The sequence below is a fragment of the Hemicordylus capensis genome, chromosome 2 (assembly GCF_027244095.1).
Source record: "Hemicordylus capensis ecotype Gifberg chromosome 2, rHemCap1.1.pri, whole genome shotgun sequence".
Lineage (NCBI taxonomy): Eukaryota > Metazoa > Chordata > Lepidosauria > Squamata > Cordylidae > Hemicordylus > Hemicordylus capensis.
Genome location: NC_069658.1, coordinates 84,725,545 through 84,746,618, shown reverse-complemented (window position 1 = coordinate 84,746,618; position 21,074 = coordinate 84,725,545). Strand labels below are relative to the sequence as shown.

At 44.6% G+C, this 21,074-nt stretch overlaps 1 protein-coding gene across 1 annotated transcript in view; it reads right to left on the bottom strand.

Annotated features, from left to right (window-relative positions):
• The window catches only part of GRAMD2B (GRAM domain containing 2B), a 53,717-nt gene that overhangs the window by 16,073 nt on the left and 16,570 nt on the right, over nucleotides 1–21,074 (bottom strand). Inside the window, exons 2-8 of the mRNA XM_053300604.1 lie at nucleotides 15,249–15,371; nucleotides 13,523–13,610; nucleotides 12,347–12,413; nucleotides 11,046–11,149; nucleotides 8,670–8,765; nucleotides 4,480–4,551; nucleotides 4,316–4,396 (exon numbers count right to left, since the gene is read on the bottom strand). Coding sequence (XP_053156579.1) covers nucleotides 4,316–4,396; nucleotides 4,480–4,551; nucleotides 8,670–8,765; nucleotides 11,046–11,149; nucleotides 12,347–12,413; nucleotides 13,523–13,610; nucleotides 15,249–15,371 — 631 coding nt within the window. The remainder of the gene's footprint in view (nucleotides 1–4,315; nucleotides 4,397–4,479; nucleotides 4,552–8,669; nucleotides 8,766–11,045; nucleotides 11,150–12,346; nucleotides 12,414–13,522; nucleotides 13,611–15,248; nucleotides 15,372–21,074) is intronic.

The following is a 21,074-nucleotide window of genomic DNA, read 5'->3' as shown; positions in this document are numbered from 1 at the left end:
GTAGAGCATCTGCTTTGCATGCAGAAGGTTCCAGTTTCAATCTCTGGCATCTTCAGGTAGGGTTGGGAAAAACCTCTGTCTCTGTCTGAAACCTTGGAGAGCTGCTGCCAGTCAGAGCAGACAATACTTAGCAACATGTTCTGACTAGCTATAAGGCAGCTTACTCTGTATCCCATGAAAGAACTAGTGCGCCAGCTGCAGCCCTTTCTCGAGAAGGCACATCTGGCCACAGTTACCCATGCCTTAGTCACATTGTGGCTGGATTACTGCAATGCGCTCTATGTGGGGTTGCCCTTGAAAAATATCCGGAAGCTTCAGCAGTTCTGGTTTCCAATTTGTTTCTGGATCCAGTTCAAGGTGTTGGTTATTACCTTTAAAACCCTTAATGGCTTGGGCCCTGGATTCCTGAAGGACTGCCCGCTTCCAAGGGTTTCTACCCACCCAGCAAGTTCACCAGACGGGCCTTTGCTCCATGTGCCAACATTGAGAGAGGCTAGATTGCTGTGCGCATAGGACAGGGCCTTCTCTGTTGCCCCCAGACACTGGAATGCTCTTCCCAGTAAACATTCGCTATGTGACAACTGTGGTTGCTTTAAAAAAACAACTAAATACTTCTTTTATTTACACAGGCTTTTACTTCCAAGAGGCTCCAGGTTTCTTAGCTTTCTTGCATTTGCTTCTTTTTAATATTTTCTTGGCGTTTTATGGTTTTAATGTTTGATTGATTTTAAGGTTTTAAATGTAACTTTTATGGAATTTTATTGTATTTTAACATTTGTATTTAAGTGGTGCAGTGGGGAACTGCTTGACTAACAAGCAGAAGGTTGCCGGTTCAAATCCCTGCTGCTACTATATTGGACAGCAGCAATATAGGAAGACTAGTATTTTTAAGCCCGTTAAAATAACGGGCGCTAGTACCTTTTTTCTCCTCCTTTCTTCCTTCTCTCTCTCTCTCGCCCTCCTTTCCGTCCTTTTTTTTCTTTTTCTCTCTCTCTTTCCTTCCTTCCTTTTCTCTCCCTCTCTTTCCTTTCCTTCCTTTTTTCTCTCTCCCTCTCCCTCTCTCTCCTTTCCTTCCTTTCTTCCACCTCTTCTCACTTCCATCTTTCTGTTTTCTTTCTCTTTTCCTCTTTTCTTTCTTTAACGGGCTCGCTCTTTGGGGCTGGCTGCTCCTCCCTCCCTCCTGTCTTTTTTTTGTCCTTCTCCCTCATTCCTTTCTCCTTTTTCTTCCTTCCTTCCTTCCTTCTCTCTTTCCTACTTTCCCTCCCTCCTTGTTTCTTTTGTTCTTTTCCTTCCCTTCTCTCTCTTTTCTCTCCTTCCTTCTTTCCATCTTTCTATTGTCCTGTCTCCCTCCCTCACTCCTTCCTCTCTCTCTCTCTCTCTCTCTCTCTCTCTGCCTTCCTCCCTCAGTCCCTGGGCCATGTTAGCTAGTAGTCCCCTCTGTCTTCGGCCGTTTCTCTCCTGCATTCCTTCAGCTGCCCCCTCTGCCCTCCTGGTCCCCCAGCTGCCACCTCTGCCCTCCTGGTCCCCCAGCTGCCACCTCTGCCCTCCCCGTAGCCCGTTGGCGCTAGTTGAGTCATGCCATTTTGCTGCCTCCTCCTCCTCTTCCTCTCTCCGGCGCGTTTCCAAGGCAGCCCTAGCTAGCGAGGCGGGCAGGAAAGCGCAGCTGTGTCAACAGCAACTCCCATGCATCTGCTGAAATCCCCTTGGAAACCCTGCCTCGGAGAAGCCCTCCCTGCCTCAATCCGCCCTCGAAGGCAGCCGCGGGAATTGTAGTTCCGCGCACCGACGGTGGTTGGCAGGAAAAGGCCACTCTGAAACCACGACTCCCAGGGTGCTGTGCGCACCCGGCCGCGCCACGCCCTGCTCCTGCTTCACCACCTTCCCTCCCTTTTTGCCGCCGCAGTTGCTCTGGTGCCTGCCGGCGTTGGGTAGCCGCTTGGGATGATTTCTAAGGGGCATGGCGGGCTGAGTAACGGTCCGGGAGGGGAAGGCTGCAGCAAATAAAGGGAAAACCTTGCCCCTTCGCTTCAGGCTCCTTTTGTCTGTTGTGTGGCACACTCAGATTTAAACCTCTCTCTGGGTTCAATGGGTATATTTACTCACTGGCGGGTGCGGGTCTCCCTGCCGCCGCCGCTGTTTATCCTTAGTCTGGGCTGGTCCGTTCTCCTGGCCCGCCCGGTCCTGCCCCCACCGCTTCTCTGCCTTCCGGGTTTTTCCCCTCTCTGCCGCTGCCGCCTCTGCCCTCCCCAGTCCCCGCTTCTGCTCCTCCTTCTGCCCTCCCCGGTCCCCGCTTCTGCTCCTGTGGCCGTTTCTTCCTCAACATGGCCACCCGTGTCCCTGCGGCCGTATCTTTCTCGGACGTTCTGGGCATGCGCTCCGCATGATGATGTTGCACACCACATACGAAGAACTTGTACACATGATCTCAGGGGAATGGAAAATGTGCCACAGGAATACTGTGTCTTATAGCCACTATAATGGGTAGACCCATTTTCTCAAGTGTTCCTACACTTAGTCAATTGCTCCGCGCATGCCCAGAACGGCCGAGAAAGACACGGGCCACAAAGACATGGGATTACAACCAAGGGTTTTATTACAGAGGATGCTGAAAGGCATCATCTCATACTGCGTGGGAGGAGGCAATGGTAAATCCCTCCTGTATTCTACCAAAGAAAACCACAGGGCTCTGTGGGTGCCAAGAGTCGAAATCGACTTGACAGCACACTTTAAAACACCTTGAGATGCATTATGAAAGGCAGTATAAAAATTGAACAATATATAAATGAACTAGGTTGAGAGGTTAGCCATATGCAGACATTAGTCTAAAAAGCACTACACACTTAGAAGCACCAGAAGTGGGTTGGAAATCCCATCCTAGTGCATCACTGGCCCCCTACACCTCATCACTTAGGGTTACGATGGTGATTATCTGCATAGGGAAACACCATAACCATGATGGCTGGCACTTCTGTGATTGGTTGTCTGAATCACCTTGGCATTTCCTTATACAATCACTGCTGTAACCATGAGTGGGGAGGTGTAGGGCGGGGGTCAGTAATGCACCAGGTCAGGACTTCTGACCTGCTTTTGGAACTTCTAAACATGTAGGCACATTTTTGGATCAATGTCTAAATAAAGCTATAGTGATTTGTCAAAAGGTGATCTTCTTGGTTGAGCAAGGATTTGAAAATGGATCTGCTAAGCTCAATCCCAGCAAAGTGTCCCAATAAATGTTGTCTTAGAGCAAGGCTGCATGTTAAGATCTTCATAGGTGATTGGAATTACTGTGGAAAGTTATCCATCCTAGCTGTAACATGCAGAAACTTTAACAATGTGACATAGCACAGGTTCACATGATTGCCACCAAGTCAGTAAGCCAGGACCTTCTGGTTTCTGACAAGTACGTGCTCCCAGCGGGAGTAATGTCTGAACCCATCCAAGTCTGGTTCCTGTGCTGGATTCCTGATTCACGCGACATTCTCTCAAGATTCTCTGCCCACTTTTAACCACTTGTAAGTTGGGTGGAGAATATCAGGAGAATGTTGGGTGAATGTTGAGAATCCTGTGCAGGAACTGGACTTGGCTGCCAGGAGCGTGCATGAACTGGGAACTGGTGGTTCCTAGCTTACTGACTTGGCAACCATTATGTGAACCTGCCCATAATATCATCACATTGCAGATACGTCTGAACTGACTCACGGTAGAGATACTGACAATATGATGATGTTGCACACCACATACGAAGAACTTGTACACATGATCTCAGGGGAATGGAAAATGTGCCACAGGAATACTGTGTCTTATAGCCACTATAATGGGTAGACTCATTTTCTCAAGTGTTCCTACACTTAGTCAATTGCCATAGGGCCTTGCATATCACTGAAGTTATCTGTGATTCTTACTCCCTTATTTACATATAGATACATCAATTATGTTATAAAGATAAAGAGCCAAGTGGCAAGATTATTTAGATTATAGAGAATGTGCATACTGAGATTCAAATCTTTATTTGCATAAACTTTATAAAACTTTTAATAAATATTTGCTCAACTGATTCAGTGCTCAAGTGTTACACTCAGACAGACCTCTTTGTTTGTTCTAAATTCTGTTGTGAGGAGGAATTTAAATAATCACAATGACAATCAGCTCAGTACAAACACAAACACTATCTCAATCTCTCCCCCACCCCCACCAAATTTGAGCTATAAATTTCTTATGGATCCCCAAATACTAAACAGAATTGTATTACTGATAATGATCTGAATTTATACCAAGTTATGCATCTTATGTACATTTTAATAAAAAACAAACTTACCAGAGGTAAGGTTGTAGGGCGTTCAGCCCTGAAACTATTTTCCGGAGAAGGAGGATTGGGACTGTTGCCAACACTCACATCCTGAAAACACAGTTTTAAAGTTATACATCTTGACAACTGCTAATACTAAGAACACACACGAGCTGCCACCAGTTAGAACTCACCTCTAAATGCTGACAAACAGATTTTAACAGTTTGTAAGCTTGGTCTCTGGATAGAAAGGAGACGAACATGTACTGAAAAGAAAACCACCAACAATTATTATTCGAAACCAGGAGGAACTGCCAGAGTTTCCCTTCTCTAATATTACTAGTCGTAATGCATATTAAGGATCTGTATATTCTGGTTCTACAATCATTTCCAAGGCATCTAAAAACCATCACATAACATATAGCGTATCGGCCGCCTTTGGATGTCACATGGAACCTGAGGCAAACTCACCTCAAGTTGACCCAATGTAACATACACATTTTTGAAACTGCAGTTGCAAGACCCAACCACAGTTCTGATTCATCAGTTTGAAGTAAGGTACACTTACCAAACCGAGGGTCTAGAGCAGGCCTGCTCAACTTCGGCCCTCCTGCAGATGTTGGCCTACAATTCCCATAATTCCTGGCTATTGGCTGCTGTGGCTGAGAATTATGGGAGTTGTAGTCCAAAAACAGCTGGGGGGCCTAAGTTGAGCAGGCCTGGTCTAGAGGCTGGAGAGTTTCATCTGGTTTGAGCAAGCTGCCCAAAACAGAGTTAAGAGAAGGAAGCTCCGTCCACTCTTAAAAACAATTGGCTGTCATGGCTTTCTTTTCTGAGTTGGAGGAAGCCCACATAGCCAGTTCTGTCCCCTTTTCAGTTTCCCTGACTGCAGATCAGGATCATGGGCAAATCTGCCAGGGGACCTGGGGGGAAACTGTGGCTCTGTTGGACCTGCAGTTATGTCAGAATGGGCCTTATCTATATATTTATTTCTCCTGGGTGTGCCATGGAATGTGCATCCCGGCAAGCCAGCTGATTGGCTGGGGCGCAGGCCAATGGCGGTGGCAGGCCAGCCTGCTGGGACTGGCTGGCACTGTGACTGGGAGGCAAGCGGCAGCTGTGGAGGCCAGCGGCGGGCCGCAGAACCAATACTCGGCCCCAGCTGCAGAAGTGAGGCGGCAGTGGGCCTGGCCGTGGCGATGTGGTGGCAGCAGAATGGCCCGCTGGAAATGGCTGGCACTGGGAGGCAACCGGCGGGCCGCGAAGCCGTTACTCAGCCTGGCAGCGGGCCCAACTGCAGAGGCGAGGCGGTGGGCCAGCTGCGGAGCCGCCCGTGGATCCAAGGTGCCTGTGGGAGGCCAGGGCAGGAGGGAACCAGGCGGCAGAACCTCCCTGTTTGCCACCCAGGAGGAGGAACGGTGGCAGCGGGGGCCTTTTTGGCTGCCCGCCACCCAGTAAGGAGGGCCTGGCCTGTGGCAGCAGGTGTAAGGTACTCAGTGCGGGGAGGGGAGGAGGGAGGGCAAGAGAGAGTGGGGCAGGGGGAGGGGAGGGAGGGCAGGAGAGAGTGGGGCAGAAGGGGAAAGAAAGGGCAGGAGAGAACTGGGTGGGAGGAGGAGGAAGGGCAGGAGAGAACTGGGTGGGAGGAGGAGGGAGGGAGGGTAGGAGAGAATTAGGTGGGAGGGAAGGGGAGGGAGGGAAAGCGAATTGGGTGGGAGGGGGAGGGGCAAGAGAGTGGGGTGGGAGGGAGGGGAAGAGGGGCAAGAGAGTGGGGCAGGAGGGAGGGAGGGGGAGGGAGAATGGGGCAGGAGGGAGGGGGGAACAGGCAGCCCCAAAGAGCGCACAGATGCTCTGTGTGGGTCGGCTAGTGTATTTATTATTTCTCTGTGTAATCTGCTTTGGAAACTTTGGTTGAAAAGCAGTATATAAATATTTGTTGTTGTACATTAGCTCTGTACCTGGGTACATAACATCCCAACAGGGCTATTGTCTTTTCCTCTTTACTTAAACACTGTCTTTTCTCTCGCTCTGGCTTGGATCTCTTGAGTCCAAGATAAACAGATAAAGCTTTGCCTTACTGCATTGCCATGCAAGAAAACCTTCTGTAGAATTTGCATCTGCCGCTGGTTAAAGCAAACATTTCTACCCACACAAGCCTTACTTCTACAAGTCACAACAGGAAGGCTTCGCATTATTATTTCTGTTCAGAAAAACAACCTTTGTAACAGCACTTGAACTTGAAGACCATAACTATGTAAAACGCAGCAACTTATATCAGAATGCTAATTATGGCTACAAACCTTAACATGCAGGCTGACATCCAGACTAGCACTGTGCTGATGCAACACTACTCACATCCACATTAGTGTGCTAGTCTGGATATCCTATTGAAATGAGGGTAAGTATGAGTAAATTTATAAATAGAATCAGAATACTGTGAAATACTGATATGTTTCTATTTTGATACATGAGATGCAGCTTGCTCAATCAAAGCATGCTGTGCCCATTTTTGCTCCCTCACCTATATATTTTTCTAATGCTACCACTGGCTGGAATAACTGAATGCAACCTACAAGTAGGGTTACCAACAGTCCCTTATTTCAGCCCCAAATTGTCTGTGCCCTGCAGGATGCCAATTGTCCCTTATGTACAGTTAATGGGAAGAACCTATGGCTCAGATCAAACCAGTTATTTTCACTAACAACAAAACAATTAATGATCTCCAACTCCTTTCCCTGCTCCTTCTCTACCTGAGTACTCTGTGGTTCTGGTGGGTGAAAGGCCTAGAGTTCCCAACAGTCCTGTACTGGGGACATTAACAAAAATGTTAACATTAGCAGTCATCAATGACTAACTAACTTAGCATTATACAGATATCAGGATCATGAATATCATGCAAGTGATGACTGCTAAACAGCGCTCATGTGTGAAACCTATTTTTACTGGATGACAATGCTTCTCTTTCTAGAAAACAAAATTACATCTCACCCAGTTTGGCTAACCATAGTTATGTCAATAAGTAGAGGAGAAGTAATTTATGTTGTAACTTATATCATAGTTTAAGTTGAAAGTGGTAAAAACACACACAGACTATGAGAAATAACTATATCGGGCAGTAGCAATATAGGAGATGGCAATGGTACACCCCTCCTGTATTCTACCCAAGAAAACCACATGGCTCTGTGGTCACCAGGAGCCGACACTGACTTGATGGCACAAATTTACTTTATTCAGGCTCCCAATTACTCCTGTATACTCCTCATCTTGTGTCCCTTATTCTGGTAGCAGAATGTTGGCAACCCTACCTACAAACCACCAATTAGTTCTCATTTGTTGTATCTTTCTCCTAGATTATTGCTAGTTATGTCAATTGATGTGGAATCAATAAGCACCACCTGCTGCTGTTCATATTGATAAGTGTCATCCAGAAAATTAGCCATGATTGGTATGTCCCAATCCAATGGATGTACTGAAATATAATATTGGTCAGCAACTAGTTTTCCTGGAGGATCCCTTTGAGGACAGGGTAAAAAATGGAAAACCAAATCCTTGATTAGAATTACTGCTGTTCTAAGAGGGTTCTTCAGAAGCATCATGGCCACAGCAACAACTTCTACCATTAACAGCCCCTTTTGCTTCTAGTCTGACAAGTGGGTGACCAAATGGTATTTTCAGGGGAGCAGGATTTGGTCCAGGGGGCACCAGTTGTTAATCCCTACATTATAAAGACAATATCCCAGATGCTTTTCTTCTTTCATTGTTGGTAGGTGCACCTCTGTTTATTGTCTTGTGATTCAGTCTACTCCCTCTCTGACCTCCTTTGTGTTAGTGTTCCAATTAGTCTCCTGGCAACTGTAGTAACTGTAGTTTCTAGTAACCGTAGTTGGATTAAGGCATGAGTGAAAACACAAGCTGAAGAGTACTTAAGGGCATATTGTGGTAGACTGTAGGGATGTGCATGAACTGGTTAGGTTCCTCCTTAGGGAAGTGCCGAACTGGCTTGGGCACCCACAGCCGAACCAGTTCAGCACGGCAGGGAGCAATTCCCTTGAAAAGCAAGTAAGTAGGTCCTTACCTGCTCCGCTGCCGCCCCACCACTTTTACAGGCGTGGTGCTCTACCAACAGCTGCAAGCAGCTGTTGCCTGCAGCTTGTGTGCATCGGAACACACATGGCTGCTGTGCATGCGTTGCTAGAGCGCCACAACTGGAAAAGTGCTGGGGCAGCAGTGGAGCAGATCTGCTTACCAAGGGAACTGCTCCCCACCCTGCCAAACCAGTTCGGCTGTGGGTGCCCGAGCCAGTTAGGGTACATCCCTAGTAGACAGTAGGGGCAGGAAAAAAAGGGAAATTAAAAGGCACTAAGTCTATAGCAAAATGTGAACTTACCCTTTCAGAGACTGTTGATATAACCAGGGCATTTGGCACCAGAAGGGCAGTTTTAGTCTTCTTTATTAGTGTTACTGAGAGCACAGGTATACTGATCTGAAAGAAGACAATATTAGTTGTTAGAATGTAAAAACAAGTAAAATGGTTTTTTATTGGTTTTTTAAAAAATTTAAGTCTTTATGGTTACTTTGAAATAACCCCCATGAGAAAGTTGATTCCTGCACAGACCATTAATAATTTAATCCTATAGCAGTTGTGCACTAAGGTCCAAAATTACAAGATGCTGATTTTGAATAAGATTCAGCACATTACAGAATAAACTTGACTCCTGGTGTCATTTTACTGAAGAAGCTGGAAAAAACAACAAGTAACAAAGAATTAATAGGAAACCTCTTAGCTAAATAGTTCTTGCTAGACATTGAAAGATTGCAATATTAGCATCTGTAAAGGCATGGCTGCCTGAAACTGCTAGGCATCATTGATACAGAAAAGCTAACATACTTGGTACATAGAAGACATCTATTTTCATATTCAAGGTTAACAAATAAATTGACTTCATTCATTGCACACTGGAATACTTTTTGTAACTTTACCCCAATTAACTGAAATATTTTTAGGCTTATTGTAGATATCTTTGTTAACGTAATAACAGTGGTATCAATAAAGTAGTTAATCTTTAAAAAATGTAATAAAGCTATTGGCTGGAACAAAAACCAACCAACAAAAAAGATGACTTCTCTTCCTTTGAGATTTTTAGACAAACAAAAACACCCTCTGCATTTAGACTGCGGTATGGATATCAACTTATTAGCTATACTGTGTGATGACAGCAGTAATAAATCTTATTAAATAGGCGGTAATTATCTTCATAAGGTTTACACATTATCAAGTTTCATCAGTACTATCTATTCACAGTTATGGACATTTTTGTTATAGTGTCCAGTATCTATTGTTTGAAACTAAACAGGAAATGATGCCTTTAACAAAAGCTGTACAACATTTCAAAAGATGTTGAAATGTTATTGTACAGCTTTTATTTCCCTACAATGTTGACTTCTAACACTGAAAACAACAATTCAATGTTAGGAAGCCTCTTGATGCCAAACACCATCCTGAACAATGCAAAATGTTCATTCAACTTCTACTTTAGCTATGAGGTGACAAGTCCCACATTTCTCTATTATCTTTCTGATGATATTTTAGCCAGATAGTTCATTAGTTTGTTGCCCTGAAGAAAATGCTTTTGGGGCATTCATTCTAGATGCCCCATTATTGGTTCCTCCTGAATGAGCAGCCTGAAATGATTATCATCTCCCAATTTCACTTTTGTTTAGGAATCAAGGGATGTTATGCTACTGTGTCAGAGTCCAGCCTTTCCAGTGTTTTCTCTGATGAGAGGTTTCTATAACTAACAAAAACAACAAAAATATGGTGCCATTTCAGTAACAGCAGCAGGTCTACAATTCTTTCTTTTTAAAAAAATCACATGTCCTGTTAACACATTTTAAAAGTCATTAATGAATTCAAGATGACAGTAGCCACAGTCAGGGGCTTCAGGAACTGGAAAAATTTGACCTTTTGTTATTTCCCATTTCTCTCTGTGTTGTTTTATTTGCGCCATCAACACTGTCCACATAAAATAAGAATTAAGCAGTCTCCCATAAGCCCACTCATTTCCTCGCCAGTGCTGAGCACCCCTCCCTTGCTGGTAAGCAATCCTTTCCTTCCAGCAGTAGCAGCAGCCCTGTGTGTGAGCGAGAAGCTCCTGTCCTCCCTTGTTCTCTGTGAGCTCTCTGTAAAGGAAAAGGAAGTGCCCCGCACATTAGACTTTTTCAAAAGTACCGGCTGCACCCTTACCGCTGCCTACTACACAAACCCAGCCAAGAAGAGCGGGAAGCCATTCCCTTTCTTCTACGTGGAATAAATGAGGGTAGTTTAGGTTTTTCCCTAATTTTTTGATTTTTGCGTGCGGCAGTAGTGAGCCATATACCCCATCTGCCTGCTGTCGGTGCCCCACCTCATCTTACTTCAGCTCTGTGCTTTCCCCCACTTTCTGGCCTTGCTTCCCAGCCACAGACTCACTGCTCCATCCTCTGTCGGAAGCTCAGCACGGATCACCACCCATCTTTCCCTCACTGGCCTCATTGGTGGTGTCCAGCACTCCAATCTCCAACCTGTTCTCCACTGCTTGCTGTAGCAGGCAGAGGGCATCCAGCACCATCAGCACCCCTCACTCCCACTTAGCTGCCACTACTGTGCTATAGAGAGGAGAAGAGCTTCAGCAATGTGGTCACATCATGTGTCCCCAGCCCATGCCCTGGGATGTAGGCATGAACTTTTAAAACCCAACATGTCATCCAACATGACTTTACTAACCTTAGTGTCTTTGCCAAAGACCTTCGAATGGAAGCAAATCCAGTTCTCCGAAATGAATAGTTTCCCTTGGAACAAGATTTCTTTCTGCAAGGCGCAGGTAAAATCTACAAAGCAATCACATGTGCCATGTAAGCCAGAGTTGGTATTAAATACACACCAATGCCCAGAAGAGTGGTGGTAGTTAACTTGCATCTTTTTTGAAAAATTTCCCCCCACCACAGCAGTGGCTTCAGCAGGATTTAAAGTGCTGATAACATTCCTGGCACTGGCACCTGCCAGTTGCCATGTTTTTCTCTCCAAAATGAGGCAGGGAATTATTCTACAGGTCATTAGCTGCCTCATAGAAGGAAAAAAATGGTGACCAACAGGAACCAACTGCTGGGAACGGCACCTTTTTAAAGTGGTGATTCTCTTTATTGAGCAGGGGGAGAGCAACTGGCCCTATCCACCTCCAGCACAGTATCTCTCCAGTGACTGTTGCTAGTGTCTACCTTATGTTTCTTTTTTAGACTGTGAACCCTTTGGGGACAGGGAGCCATTACACACACACACACACACACACACACACACACACACACACACACGTAAACCATTTTGGGAACTTTTGTTGAAAAGTGGTGTATAAGCATTGGTCGTATTCGTTATCAGCATTTAAAGCGGTGCTGAAACCACCACTGTCCCTGGGGCAGTGAAATAATGTTTTAAAAAAGAAATAATCCCTGCAGAAGTAGGAGAGAATACAGTTTTGGGTTTGTTTGTTTTTTGAGGTGAATCCAGTTTCCCCCCTTAAATACCAGGTTGATATTTGTGAACCATTGGCACTTGCACAACACTGCAGGCAATGCTTTAAAAAATGCACAGTAAATACAAACAAAAACCAAACAAAAATACTGCCACTATAAACTCTATTCACAGCTGTAACCCTGTATTCATGGTGGCAAAAAAAGTCACTTTGCAAAAGTCAAATGATCTTGGATCATATCCTAGTTCTCTCGTAACATGAACTTTGATATTTAGTAAAAGCTGCTCAGTGCTGAATAGCAATTGGCTTCCATTTGGAAAATCAAATCTGCAATTACATCTTGGCTGTGAACCAGAACAGTCTATCAACAACTGAATATCAAAATTCATGAGCCAATGTCAGAAAATGTCTCACTGATGTATAACCAGCAATGTACACCTCTGCTTTGTAGCATAAGGTGCTTTAAAAGAAGGCTAGTGGGATGGAAAAAGCATACTGCATGTCACAACCTAGAAGAACCCACCATAACAAAACAGATAAAAAAAGAGGCACGACTTACTTTGTCTCAATGGCTCATCAATTGGGACATCCAGAAACAGCTTGTGGAAGTGAGCATTTGCTTTAAACTAGAGTTGGAAGAAAACAAGGGAATATACAGTATGTCATTGCTGCATTCATATTATAGTTCTTCATCTCTAGCTCTTCACTCTATGCCTACCATACCATGAGGCAACAGTGAGCACTTTTGCTGCAGCAGTAGATTGAAGGAATGTGAGGCCATAAGTGAGGGCATAAGAATAGAAAGGACAAAGAAGGACTCAGGGTATAATATGAACGGACTTCCAGGTTATGAATCCTAGCAGCAGTGGAAACTGATTAGGCCCCAAAGCCTTGTAATCAAGTCAGGGTGTTGAGATTTTTAAATTTTTTTTGCCTAGGGTGAGAAAATGGCTAATTGGTAGTCCTAGACACAATTATCCTTCAGTCATTTTTGTACTTTGGCACTAAGACAACATACTTTACGATAATTGGAATCATTTTTTCTTTTCTCAATTCAACTAGGAAACAGAAGCAGGGCAGGGAAAGTAGGGATGTGAACGGAACCATTTGGCACTCCATTCTAGGAGCAGGAAACTGGTTCTGTCAACCGGCGTTTGAGCCAGTTTGGAGGGCAGGGGTTTTCTTTAAGGGGTAGGGAATGAGCTGCCTACCTGCCAGCTCCCACCCTGCCACTCCCCCCCCCGGCATTCTTGCATGAAATGCATGTCCAGGGCTGCAGCATTTTTCCCTGCAGCCCCAGTCAGCATTGGCATGTAAATGGCCATTGCACATGCTCAGGCACCAGCCATTTTTGTGCTGACGCTGACCAGGGCTGCAGAGAGCTATGCTGCAGCCCTGCACACCCGCTTTTTGTGAGAATACAGCGGGGTAAAAGTGGTGGGGAGGGGGCTGGCAGGTAGGCAGCGCCTCCCCTGCTCCTTAAAGAACCCCCTCCCCCGCCCTCCCGGGAATGCATGGAACCAGTTCTGTGCACATCCCTAAGGGAAAGGGAGAGGACCTTCCCTGCTGCTTCTGGGGTATGACCAGTAAAATTGCGGAGGGGAGAAAATGCACAGCCTATGCTGCCGCATAGTTCTAGTATTTGTGGCCTGGTCCATTACAATACTTTCATTCTTCCTGCACAATCAAGGTCCTACAACAGGCTAGATAGCAAACATAAGATACTCTTCAGTACCTGATTTGAAGCATGCTTCTTCCTTTCATGCTTTGAGTCATTCTTGCCATCTGATGCCAAGAGGGTATTATCCACAATTGTCTTTGACCTAGAGTGAGGAAACACCCCATGCTTAGCATAATTTCATTATGCTTGTTCCCAAAGAAGATTTCCGCTTTAAAAAGCATCTTTATATATAAAAGCCTTAGGATGTATGTAGCAAATCCTGTGGTACGTGGCACACCTCGCGAGAGTTGCGAGAGAATTGTCCAGAGGAGAGAGAAGGCATGGAGTAGGGCTGAGTGGTGAACAGGGGCAGCTGCTGCCAAGGAGGAGAGGTGGTGGCGGCAAGGGGGAAAAAAAGACATTGAGTAAAGCTGTTCAGAGCTTTAAAGGTAATAACCAGCACTTTTTATTTCACCTGGAAACATACGGTAGCAGCAGCCAGTGCAGCTGTTTTAAGGCAGGCATAATATGGTCTCTCAGGGCTATCCCAGAGACCAATCTGGCTGCCGCATTTTGAACTAAATGAAGTTTCTGAACTACGTACAAAGGCAGGCCCACGTAGAACGCTTTGCAGTAGTCAAGCCTGGAGGTTACCAGCTGATGCACCACTGTTTTAAGATTGTTTTCTTCAAGGAATGGACACAGTTGTCGAATCAGCCGAAGCTGATAGAAAGCGCTCCTGGCCATAGCCTCCACCTGAAATACCAGGGTGAGGCCTGGATCCAAGAGCACTCCCAAGCTGCGTACCTTTTGTTCCTTCTGGGAGAGTGTAACCCCATCCAGCACAGGAAGATCTAATAGCGCAGATGTTCCGCACAGGGCCAGCTAGTTGTTTATATGGTGGAAGCCCTTGTCATCCTGAATGAGTGTTCCTTTGGAGAGTCAATTTCCTTTTGATAGCTTTTTATTTCCTTCACTATATTGTAAGATTAAATTTGGATATATAATAGCTAGGTTTGGAACCAATATGTTTACTTTGAGGTTTTCAAATAATTATTATTGGAAGTTTTGAATCACAGATAAACCCACTAACTCCCCAGAACTATAGATATAAATTGTGCACTTTAAAGGATGCAAGTACAGTGTGAATTTGTTGGGTTGGCTTATTATTGCAAATAGAAGAACTAGTATCATTCATAGTTAGCACCTGCTGAGATCTTCGGCCAAAAAAGATTACCACAAGATCTAAGAAACTTGCAAGAACTTCAAAGCCTATTCTAAAATATGTACAGCACTATTGCTCTAGCTTCTAATTGCTCAAAATGTTCAGGACTTTGAGTTTGTTACTAACAACACTGTACTCAGCAGTACTGATTTTCAAAACTTTTGGAATTATTTCCCACTATTTGCTAAACATGAAGCTAAAATGACCAGGCTAAATCTCAAATTTGTTTACACAACAAAAATTCTAAAATCAGATGTTTAAGAGAATTGAGGAGGAGGAACCAGGAGTTAATTAGGAACCCCACTAAACTCCTTTTACAATTATTTGTAGGCCTTTACTTTGGAAATAACAAAATGAGGCAAAAATCAGGATTTAGTTCAAGTCAAACATACAGTGGCTAAAAAATTAATAACCCAAGATAGTAAGCAAGGTCTACATAAGTGAGGATTGTTGATTCTGAGTTCTTATTCTGATCCAAAATATCGGGACATCTACTTATGACAATAAGTCCTGATATAAAACATGTAGTTATGTTTCTAATTGTTTTAAGTTGATTCTGTTTAGATTATTTATTACCATGAAATTGAAACTTTCCTATGGTCTTCAAAACATTCCACGTCACTAGGTGATATCTGCGATGCCACACTGGGTGATTTTCCGACTTTCTTCTTCTCTTCTGCTCCATTTTCACTTTCCGAGCTGCAAGAAAGTAAGCTTTATTAGTGCTAACAAGAAATAAGGCCACTGTATAACTGCTTATACTGTGCAGGAGATGGCAATGGTAAACCCCTCCTGGTAAACCCCTCCTGGTAAACCAAAGAAAACCACATGGCTCTGTGGTCACCAGGAGTCGACACCGACTTGATGGCACAACTTTACCAACTTTATAACTGCTTAAATTCTGACTGTCAATTCCAATTGTATGCTCTCCAATAATCCTGTTTATCGCTTTTTAAAAGCAGAAGCTTAACACACACAGAGTTCTTATGGTTAGGGTAACTCCAAACATTATGTAATGTTGGGAGAACTGATTTCCACTCATCGTATTTTTTAACTATCCAAAGTAGAAATTTCATATCTCCGCTCCTCTCCATAAGATTCACAAGCTCCTGATGTGAGGCCCTCTTTTGCATCACATCAAGAAAAAGGGGAGAGAAGAAATGCAAAGAAAGCAAAACTGGACATCTTAAGCAGTTTAAGTCACCCGTGTTTTCCGTTTTACCTGCCCTAGTGCAGGTTTTAGCATACAAGACTATTCCTAAATGTGTGTTTAACTCATTGGTCCTACATAGTAGTGGCTGGTGAGCACTGCTCTGGGGAGGCAGTGAGGGAGGCAGTGGTACAATTTACAACTTTAAATGGTGACAAACTTACCTGCTGCTGGTACCCAATATGCTTTATGTGGTGGTGTTGCTTGTCCCATCATCCCACAGGGAGGTAACCTGGCCCTGGCTGCTCAGCCTCCACACAGGATTCTGGGCAGGGGAGTACCAAGGTTGGAGTGGGCCTGGAGACAAGATTTTAAAATGGGCCTCTCACAGTATATTTGCATACAGCTTTTCAACAGTGGCAACAGCCACTGCAGAGATGCTGTTCTGGGAATGGATAGGGCCAGTTGCTCTCTCCCTGCTAAATAAAGAGAATCACCACATATTTCTTTACCCACTCCCCCTTCTGTCTCTGAAACCATGAAGGACCAGTGAAAGAAGGATCTGGGGTCAGGGAAGTGTCTGGGAGGGGGGAGATTAAAAATGGCATGAGATCTCTGCTCAGATTTCTCCCTTTTTCTTAAATTAAAAGTGAATCTTCCTCATTTAAACAGGCAACAACAGCCCCTTTTGAATGGCAGCCTGACGCTCAGGGTAGGGGGTTGCCATTTAAAATGTGTGGGGTGCTTATGCTTAGTTTTTGAATTTGAACCAAGCTTTTTGCGCCCAGCCCAGTGATATGAGTAAAGAACACATGCCTCTGAATTCAGAAATGGATTAAAAAGTCATATCTGATCCAGAGATTGTCAAACTGGGTCCCCAGTTATTGTTGGACCTACAACTCCCATCATCCACAGCTACAATGGCCTTCGGGCTGGTGGGAGGTGGGAGTTATAATCCAACATCATCTGTGGACCCCAATTTGATAATTTACTGGATTAAGTAGAACTCATTTATTATAGAAGCTTGAAGCCATAAAGTGAGCATTTCTATGGTTCCTCCTCTTGTGAGAGCTCCTTTGTTTAGTGTGATGGAAACCCCTCCATCAGTGCACATGCACAGCCCCTCCTCCCCATCACACGCTCCATTTAACCCTGTGTTTTCTTGCTTGCACTCTTTCTTCTCCTCTGCTGCTTTCTTGCACCCCCCAAATCATGTTGCGAATGATTGTGCACATCAAAAGGGGGCAATCTCCCAGTATGGGGTCAGGGTGGTTCTCTAAGCTTATTTGGGGGATTCGAGCAGGGAAGCTAGAGACCTGTTCTGACTGAAAGAGGTTGGGTGGGATCCCACGCCCCTTTGCACTGATGTCCTGCATCTCTCCCACCTCCCACAAACCTGCAGTTCAGCCCCCACACACTGCCATCCTCTCACCTTTCAGGGTTCTCAGTAGCAGCTCTTTCCCATTCATGCTGCTTTCTTTGCCCCTCCCCAACCTCCCCCTCTGCAACAGCAGCTTCCACAGAGCCACCGCCACTGTCTCCCTGCAATGGAACCTGACAGCAAGTGACTCTCTTCCACAAACATAGGCAGCATTTGGGGAGATACCATCTTCCCTGCAAGTGGGGGAGAGGGTGGGGAAAAAGTGGGGTGGGGAGATATGAAGTAGCATCACTTGATGGGGCCAGAGCAGATCGAGAAGGGGGAGCAGACTTCCAGGCTTCTTGGGTGCTGTTGAGGAGGCTGGCCTTGGGGGCCCCTCAGAGAAGGCTGGGCCAGGAGACATTTGTCTCCCTTTGTCTTATTGATGGTATGCCCCTGATTTTGAGGCAGGTGACACTGTTACATAAAGCATACCTGGTGTTGGCAGCAGGTAAATTCTCCGTTGTTTAAGGTTGTATTGCCCCAGCCTCACTGTCCCACCCTGCCGAAGCGGCACTCACCAACCACTACTAGTCTTACACACTGGAGTATTATACACAGTTAAAATGGACCTATGCACTCTGACGGCATGCAAAAGGCACAAATCATTTAGATTTTTTTTTTAAAGGATATTGACATATCTGTGTTCATGACAATGCTATATTTTATTTTTTTAAAGCATAGCAAACACACTTTAAATAAAGTTTGGGTTTCATACACTCTTTTAACGGCTTGGACCCAAGCTATTTAAGAGGGCACCTCGTTTGTCATAAATCCTGCCTCCTGTTATGATCTTCTGGAGAGGTCCGGTTACAGTTGCAGCAGACTCGTTTGGTGGCAACCCAGGACTGGGCTTTCTCTGTGGCTGCCCCGGGGCTTTGGAATATGCTCCCTGCTGAAATAAGAGTGTCTTCTTTTCTGTTTGTTTTCAGAAAGACCCCCAAGACTCTCCTGTTCTTGCAGGCTTTTAATTAGAATTTTAATAATTTTAATAATTTGTTTTAATAACTGTTTTATGTTATTGTTTTTATTGTGTCAGGTATTTCAATCTGCGTTGACTTTTAAATATTTTAAATGTACATATCAGGCAGTATAAAAGTATCATACATACATACATACATACATACACTGCTTTACCAATTTAATCTTAAATATTCTAAGAATGGCCTTTATAGATCGTGAAAAATCTTGACCCCCACCCAGAAATCTACTATTGAATGATGTTCTTGTCCTTCCTTCTTTTGCATTTCTATCATCATTTTATAATAACCATAACCTTTTAGATACAGACAGCTTACTTGGTGGTGAGAGAAACGCCCTTTGCATGTATTTAGAGATGCTCATTTCTACTCCATATATTCCAAAGGTTTGTTCAGACATAACATGGAATTGCAGTTAAATCTGAACATAAATGACACTTTCTAATTGCATTACATTCCTAAGCCTCAGGAGTATGCACTTCTACCCTCCCCTGCATGCACAAGCCTTGGAAGAATTCTGCATCCAATTTTGTTTAAAACACAACCAAAATTGATAGTGATATCCAAGCCACTGATCTTAGTTTACTCTAACCAACTTCCTTGAAAGAAACTGAAATCTGAACCCAAGGTTTGAAGAGGGAGGGGTGGTGTTCAGTTTTGACTATACACAAATGGCAAGAAGGTAAGAAAGTGTATGCAGAGCATATTATTCAGGTGACCAAACCAGATGAGCCAAGCCCATCCCCCACAACACTCAACAGATGAAAATAGGAATAGCTGCTCCCTGCTGCTGTATTTCATGGTAAAGTGTGTGTGGGGGTGGGGTGGGGGTGGTGGAATTGTGCGTTTGGTTCCACTGATGGGCACAGGGGCTGCCATCTTGTTTTCCTCTGGCACATGACAGTGGCTAGCCAATGGGAGTGAAGGAGTGGCTGCATAAGCAGTGAGCTCCCTTCTCCTCTGAATTGCTCTGGACAAGGCAGCCACCCACTCCGTTTTCAGTGAGGGTTATTCAGTTGCCTTTTGCGGCCAAGTAGGAATTTTTTGGGTCATACTTGATTGGCTGTGGTGGGTGGCCTACTTCTCACTGATGCTCCTGATAGGATTTACCACTGCTTCGGTTACTTTGGTTGCTTTGCAGGTGAGTGCGGGTTGGGGTAGCTTATTTTGTAATGGTGTTGGGCTGGAGGACCAATTAAGGCAAGTTTGGAGCCGAAGAACAGCCCTTGTGGGTTTTATGCCCTTGGGCTGGGATTAGCCCCTACTTGAAGGCTGGCTTGGGCCACCACTCAGAGTTTTGCAGCCTGGGTTGGGGTGGGTCTGGTTGGCCTCCCCTCAGCGGGGATATAACCTCGTGGTTGTGATGGTGTCTGAACTAGGTGCCAGGCTGAATCAATACCCAGTCCTCCACCCTGTTGTGGGCAGTCATCCTCATGAGGTTGGCCAACATGGTCGGTACCGCACTCTATTTAGTAAGTTCCTCGTTGCAAGTTCTTTGTACTTGTATTAGTAAAGTGGTTAGTTTCTCAAGTTTCACTAGTTTCTCAAATTACATGTGTCCTGTCTTTATTGGGGCCTAGGTTTGCAAACACATGTAGCAACCAATTCTCATACCAAAGGTTACTGTCCAAGTCCCCCATCCATTATTATACATTGCTAAAAACTGGCTTCCACCTGCTATAGGCTGCGCATTGCATAGTGCTTTAGTGATGTGCACCATTGACATGCATGTGCACTAGAGACAAGAGGCATCCATCTACCTGCTAGGAGGTTTAATTCCCAGAGATTCTGGGGAGGGAGCTAAACCCTGAAGAATCACAACTCCAGCAACTCACATGAAAAACACTGGCATCCACAAGATGTCAAAATAGGGACAGTGATTACCAGGAAGAGATGAAAAGAGAAAACAAGAACAGTAAATAGAGGCTGTTGGTGAACAGCTGGTAAACAGGTACAACCGGAGCCTATGCAACCATCACTTTAAGTATAGAGCTCTGTCGTAAGAGAAAGACCACAAGCTGTCTCCTTTCAGGAGAAGAGAGCTGGTCTTGTGGTAGCAAGCGTGACTTGTCCTCTTAGCTAAGCAGGGTCCACCCTGGTTGCTTTTGAAAAGGAGACTAGAAGTGTGAGCACTGTAAGATAGTCCCCTCAGGGGATGGAGCTTCTCTGGGAATTGCAGAAAGTTCCAAGTTCCCTCCCTGGCATCTCCAAGATAGGGCTGAGAGAGATTCCTGCCTGCAACCTTGGAGAAGCCACTGCCAGTCTGTGAAGACAATACTGAGCTACAAAGACCAATGGTCTGACTCAGTATATGGCAGCTGCCTATGTTATTTATATTTAAGACAGCATTTGAGAGTACTTCCAGAATTCTTCTTGTGATTATTGCCTATATACACAACAGGATAAAGGAAAAAATACCTTGTTAAAAGACCAATATAAGAAGGTACAGTATAAGTTTGTTGAAATAATGCTAGTTTGTTTTGCTAGTGAAGTGAACAAATATTCTATCTGTTCTGAGGAACATGAGCTGCAGCCAATTCCCAGCAAAGATCAGAGTAGAGAGAACTGCCTCAGACTCAGTACACTGCAGGCTAATGAAATGGGAAAGGAGTTGATCCAGCTTTATGGAGTCAAAGCAGTACACAACTTGATTATGAGTCAAATATGGAAGGCAGTAGGCTTTATGTTTAACAAAGATTAACACTCCAGTTCTGAACAGATGGAAGTCAGTCTCATTGCTTTCAATGGAACTTGCTTCCAAATGGGCAGTTAGGATGACAACTTTTAGTGACAGGTAAATGACGACCCTTGTAAAATAAAACTTAAGTTCAATTTTTCTCCATTAGAATTAG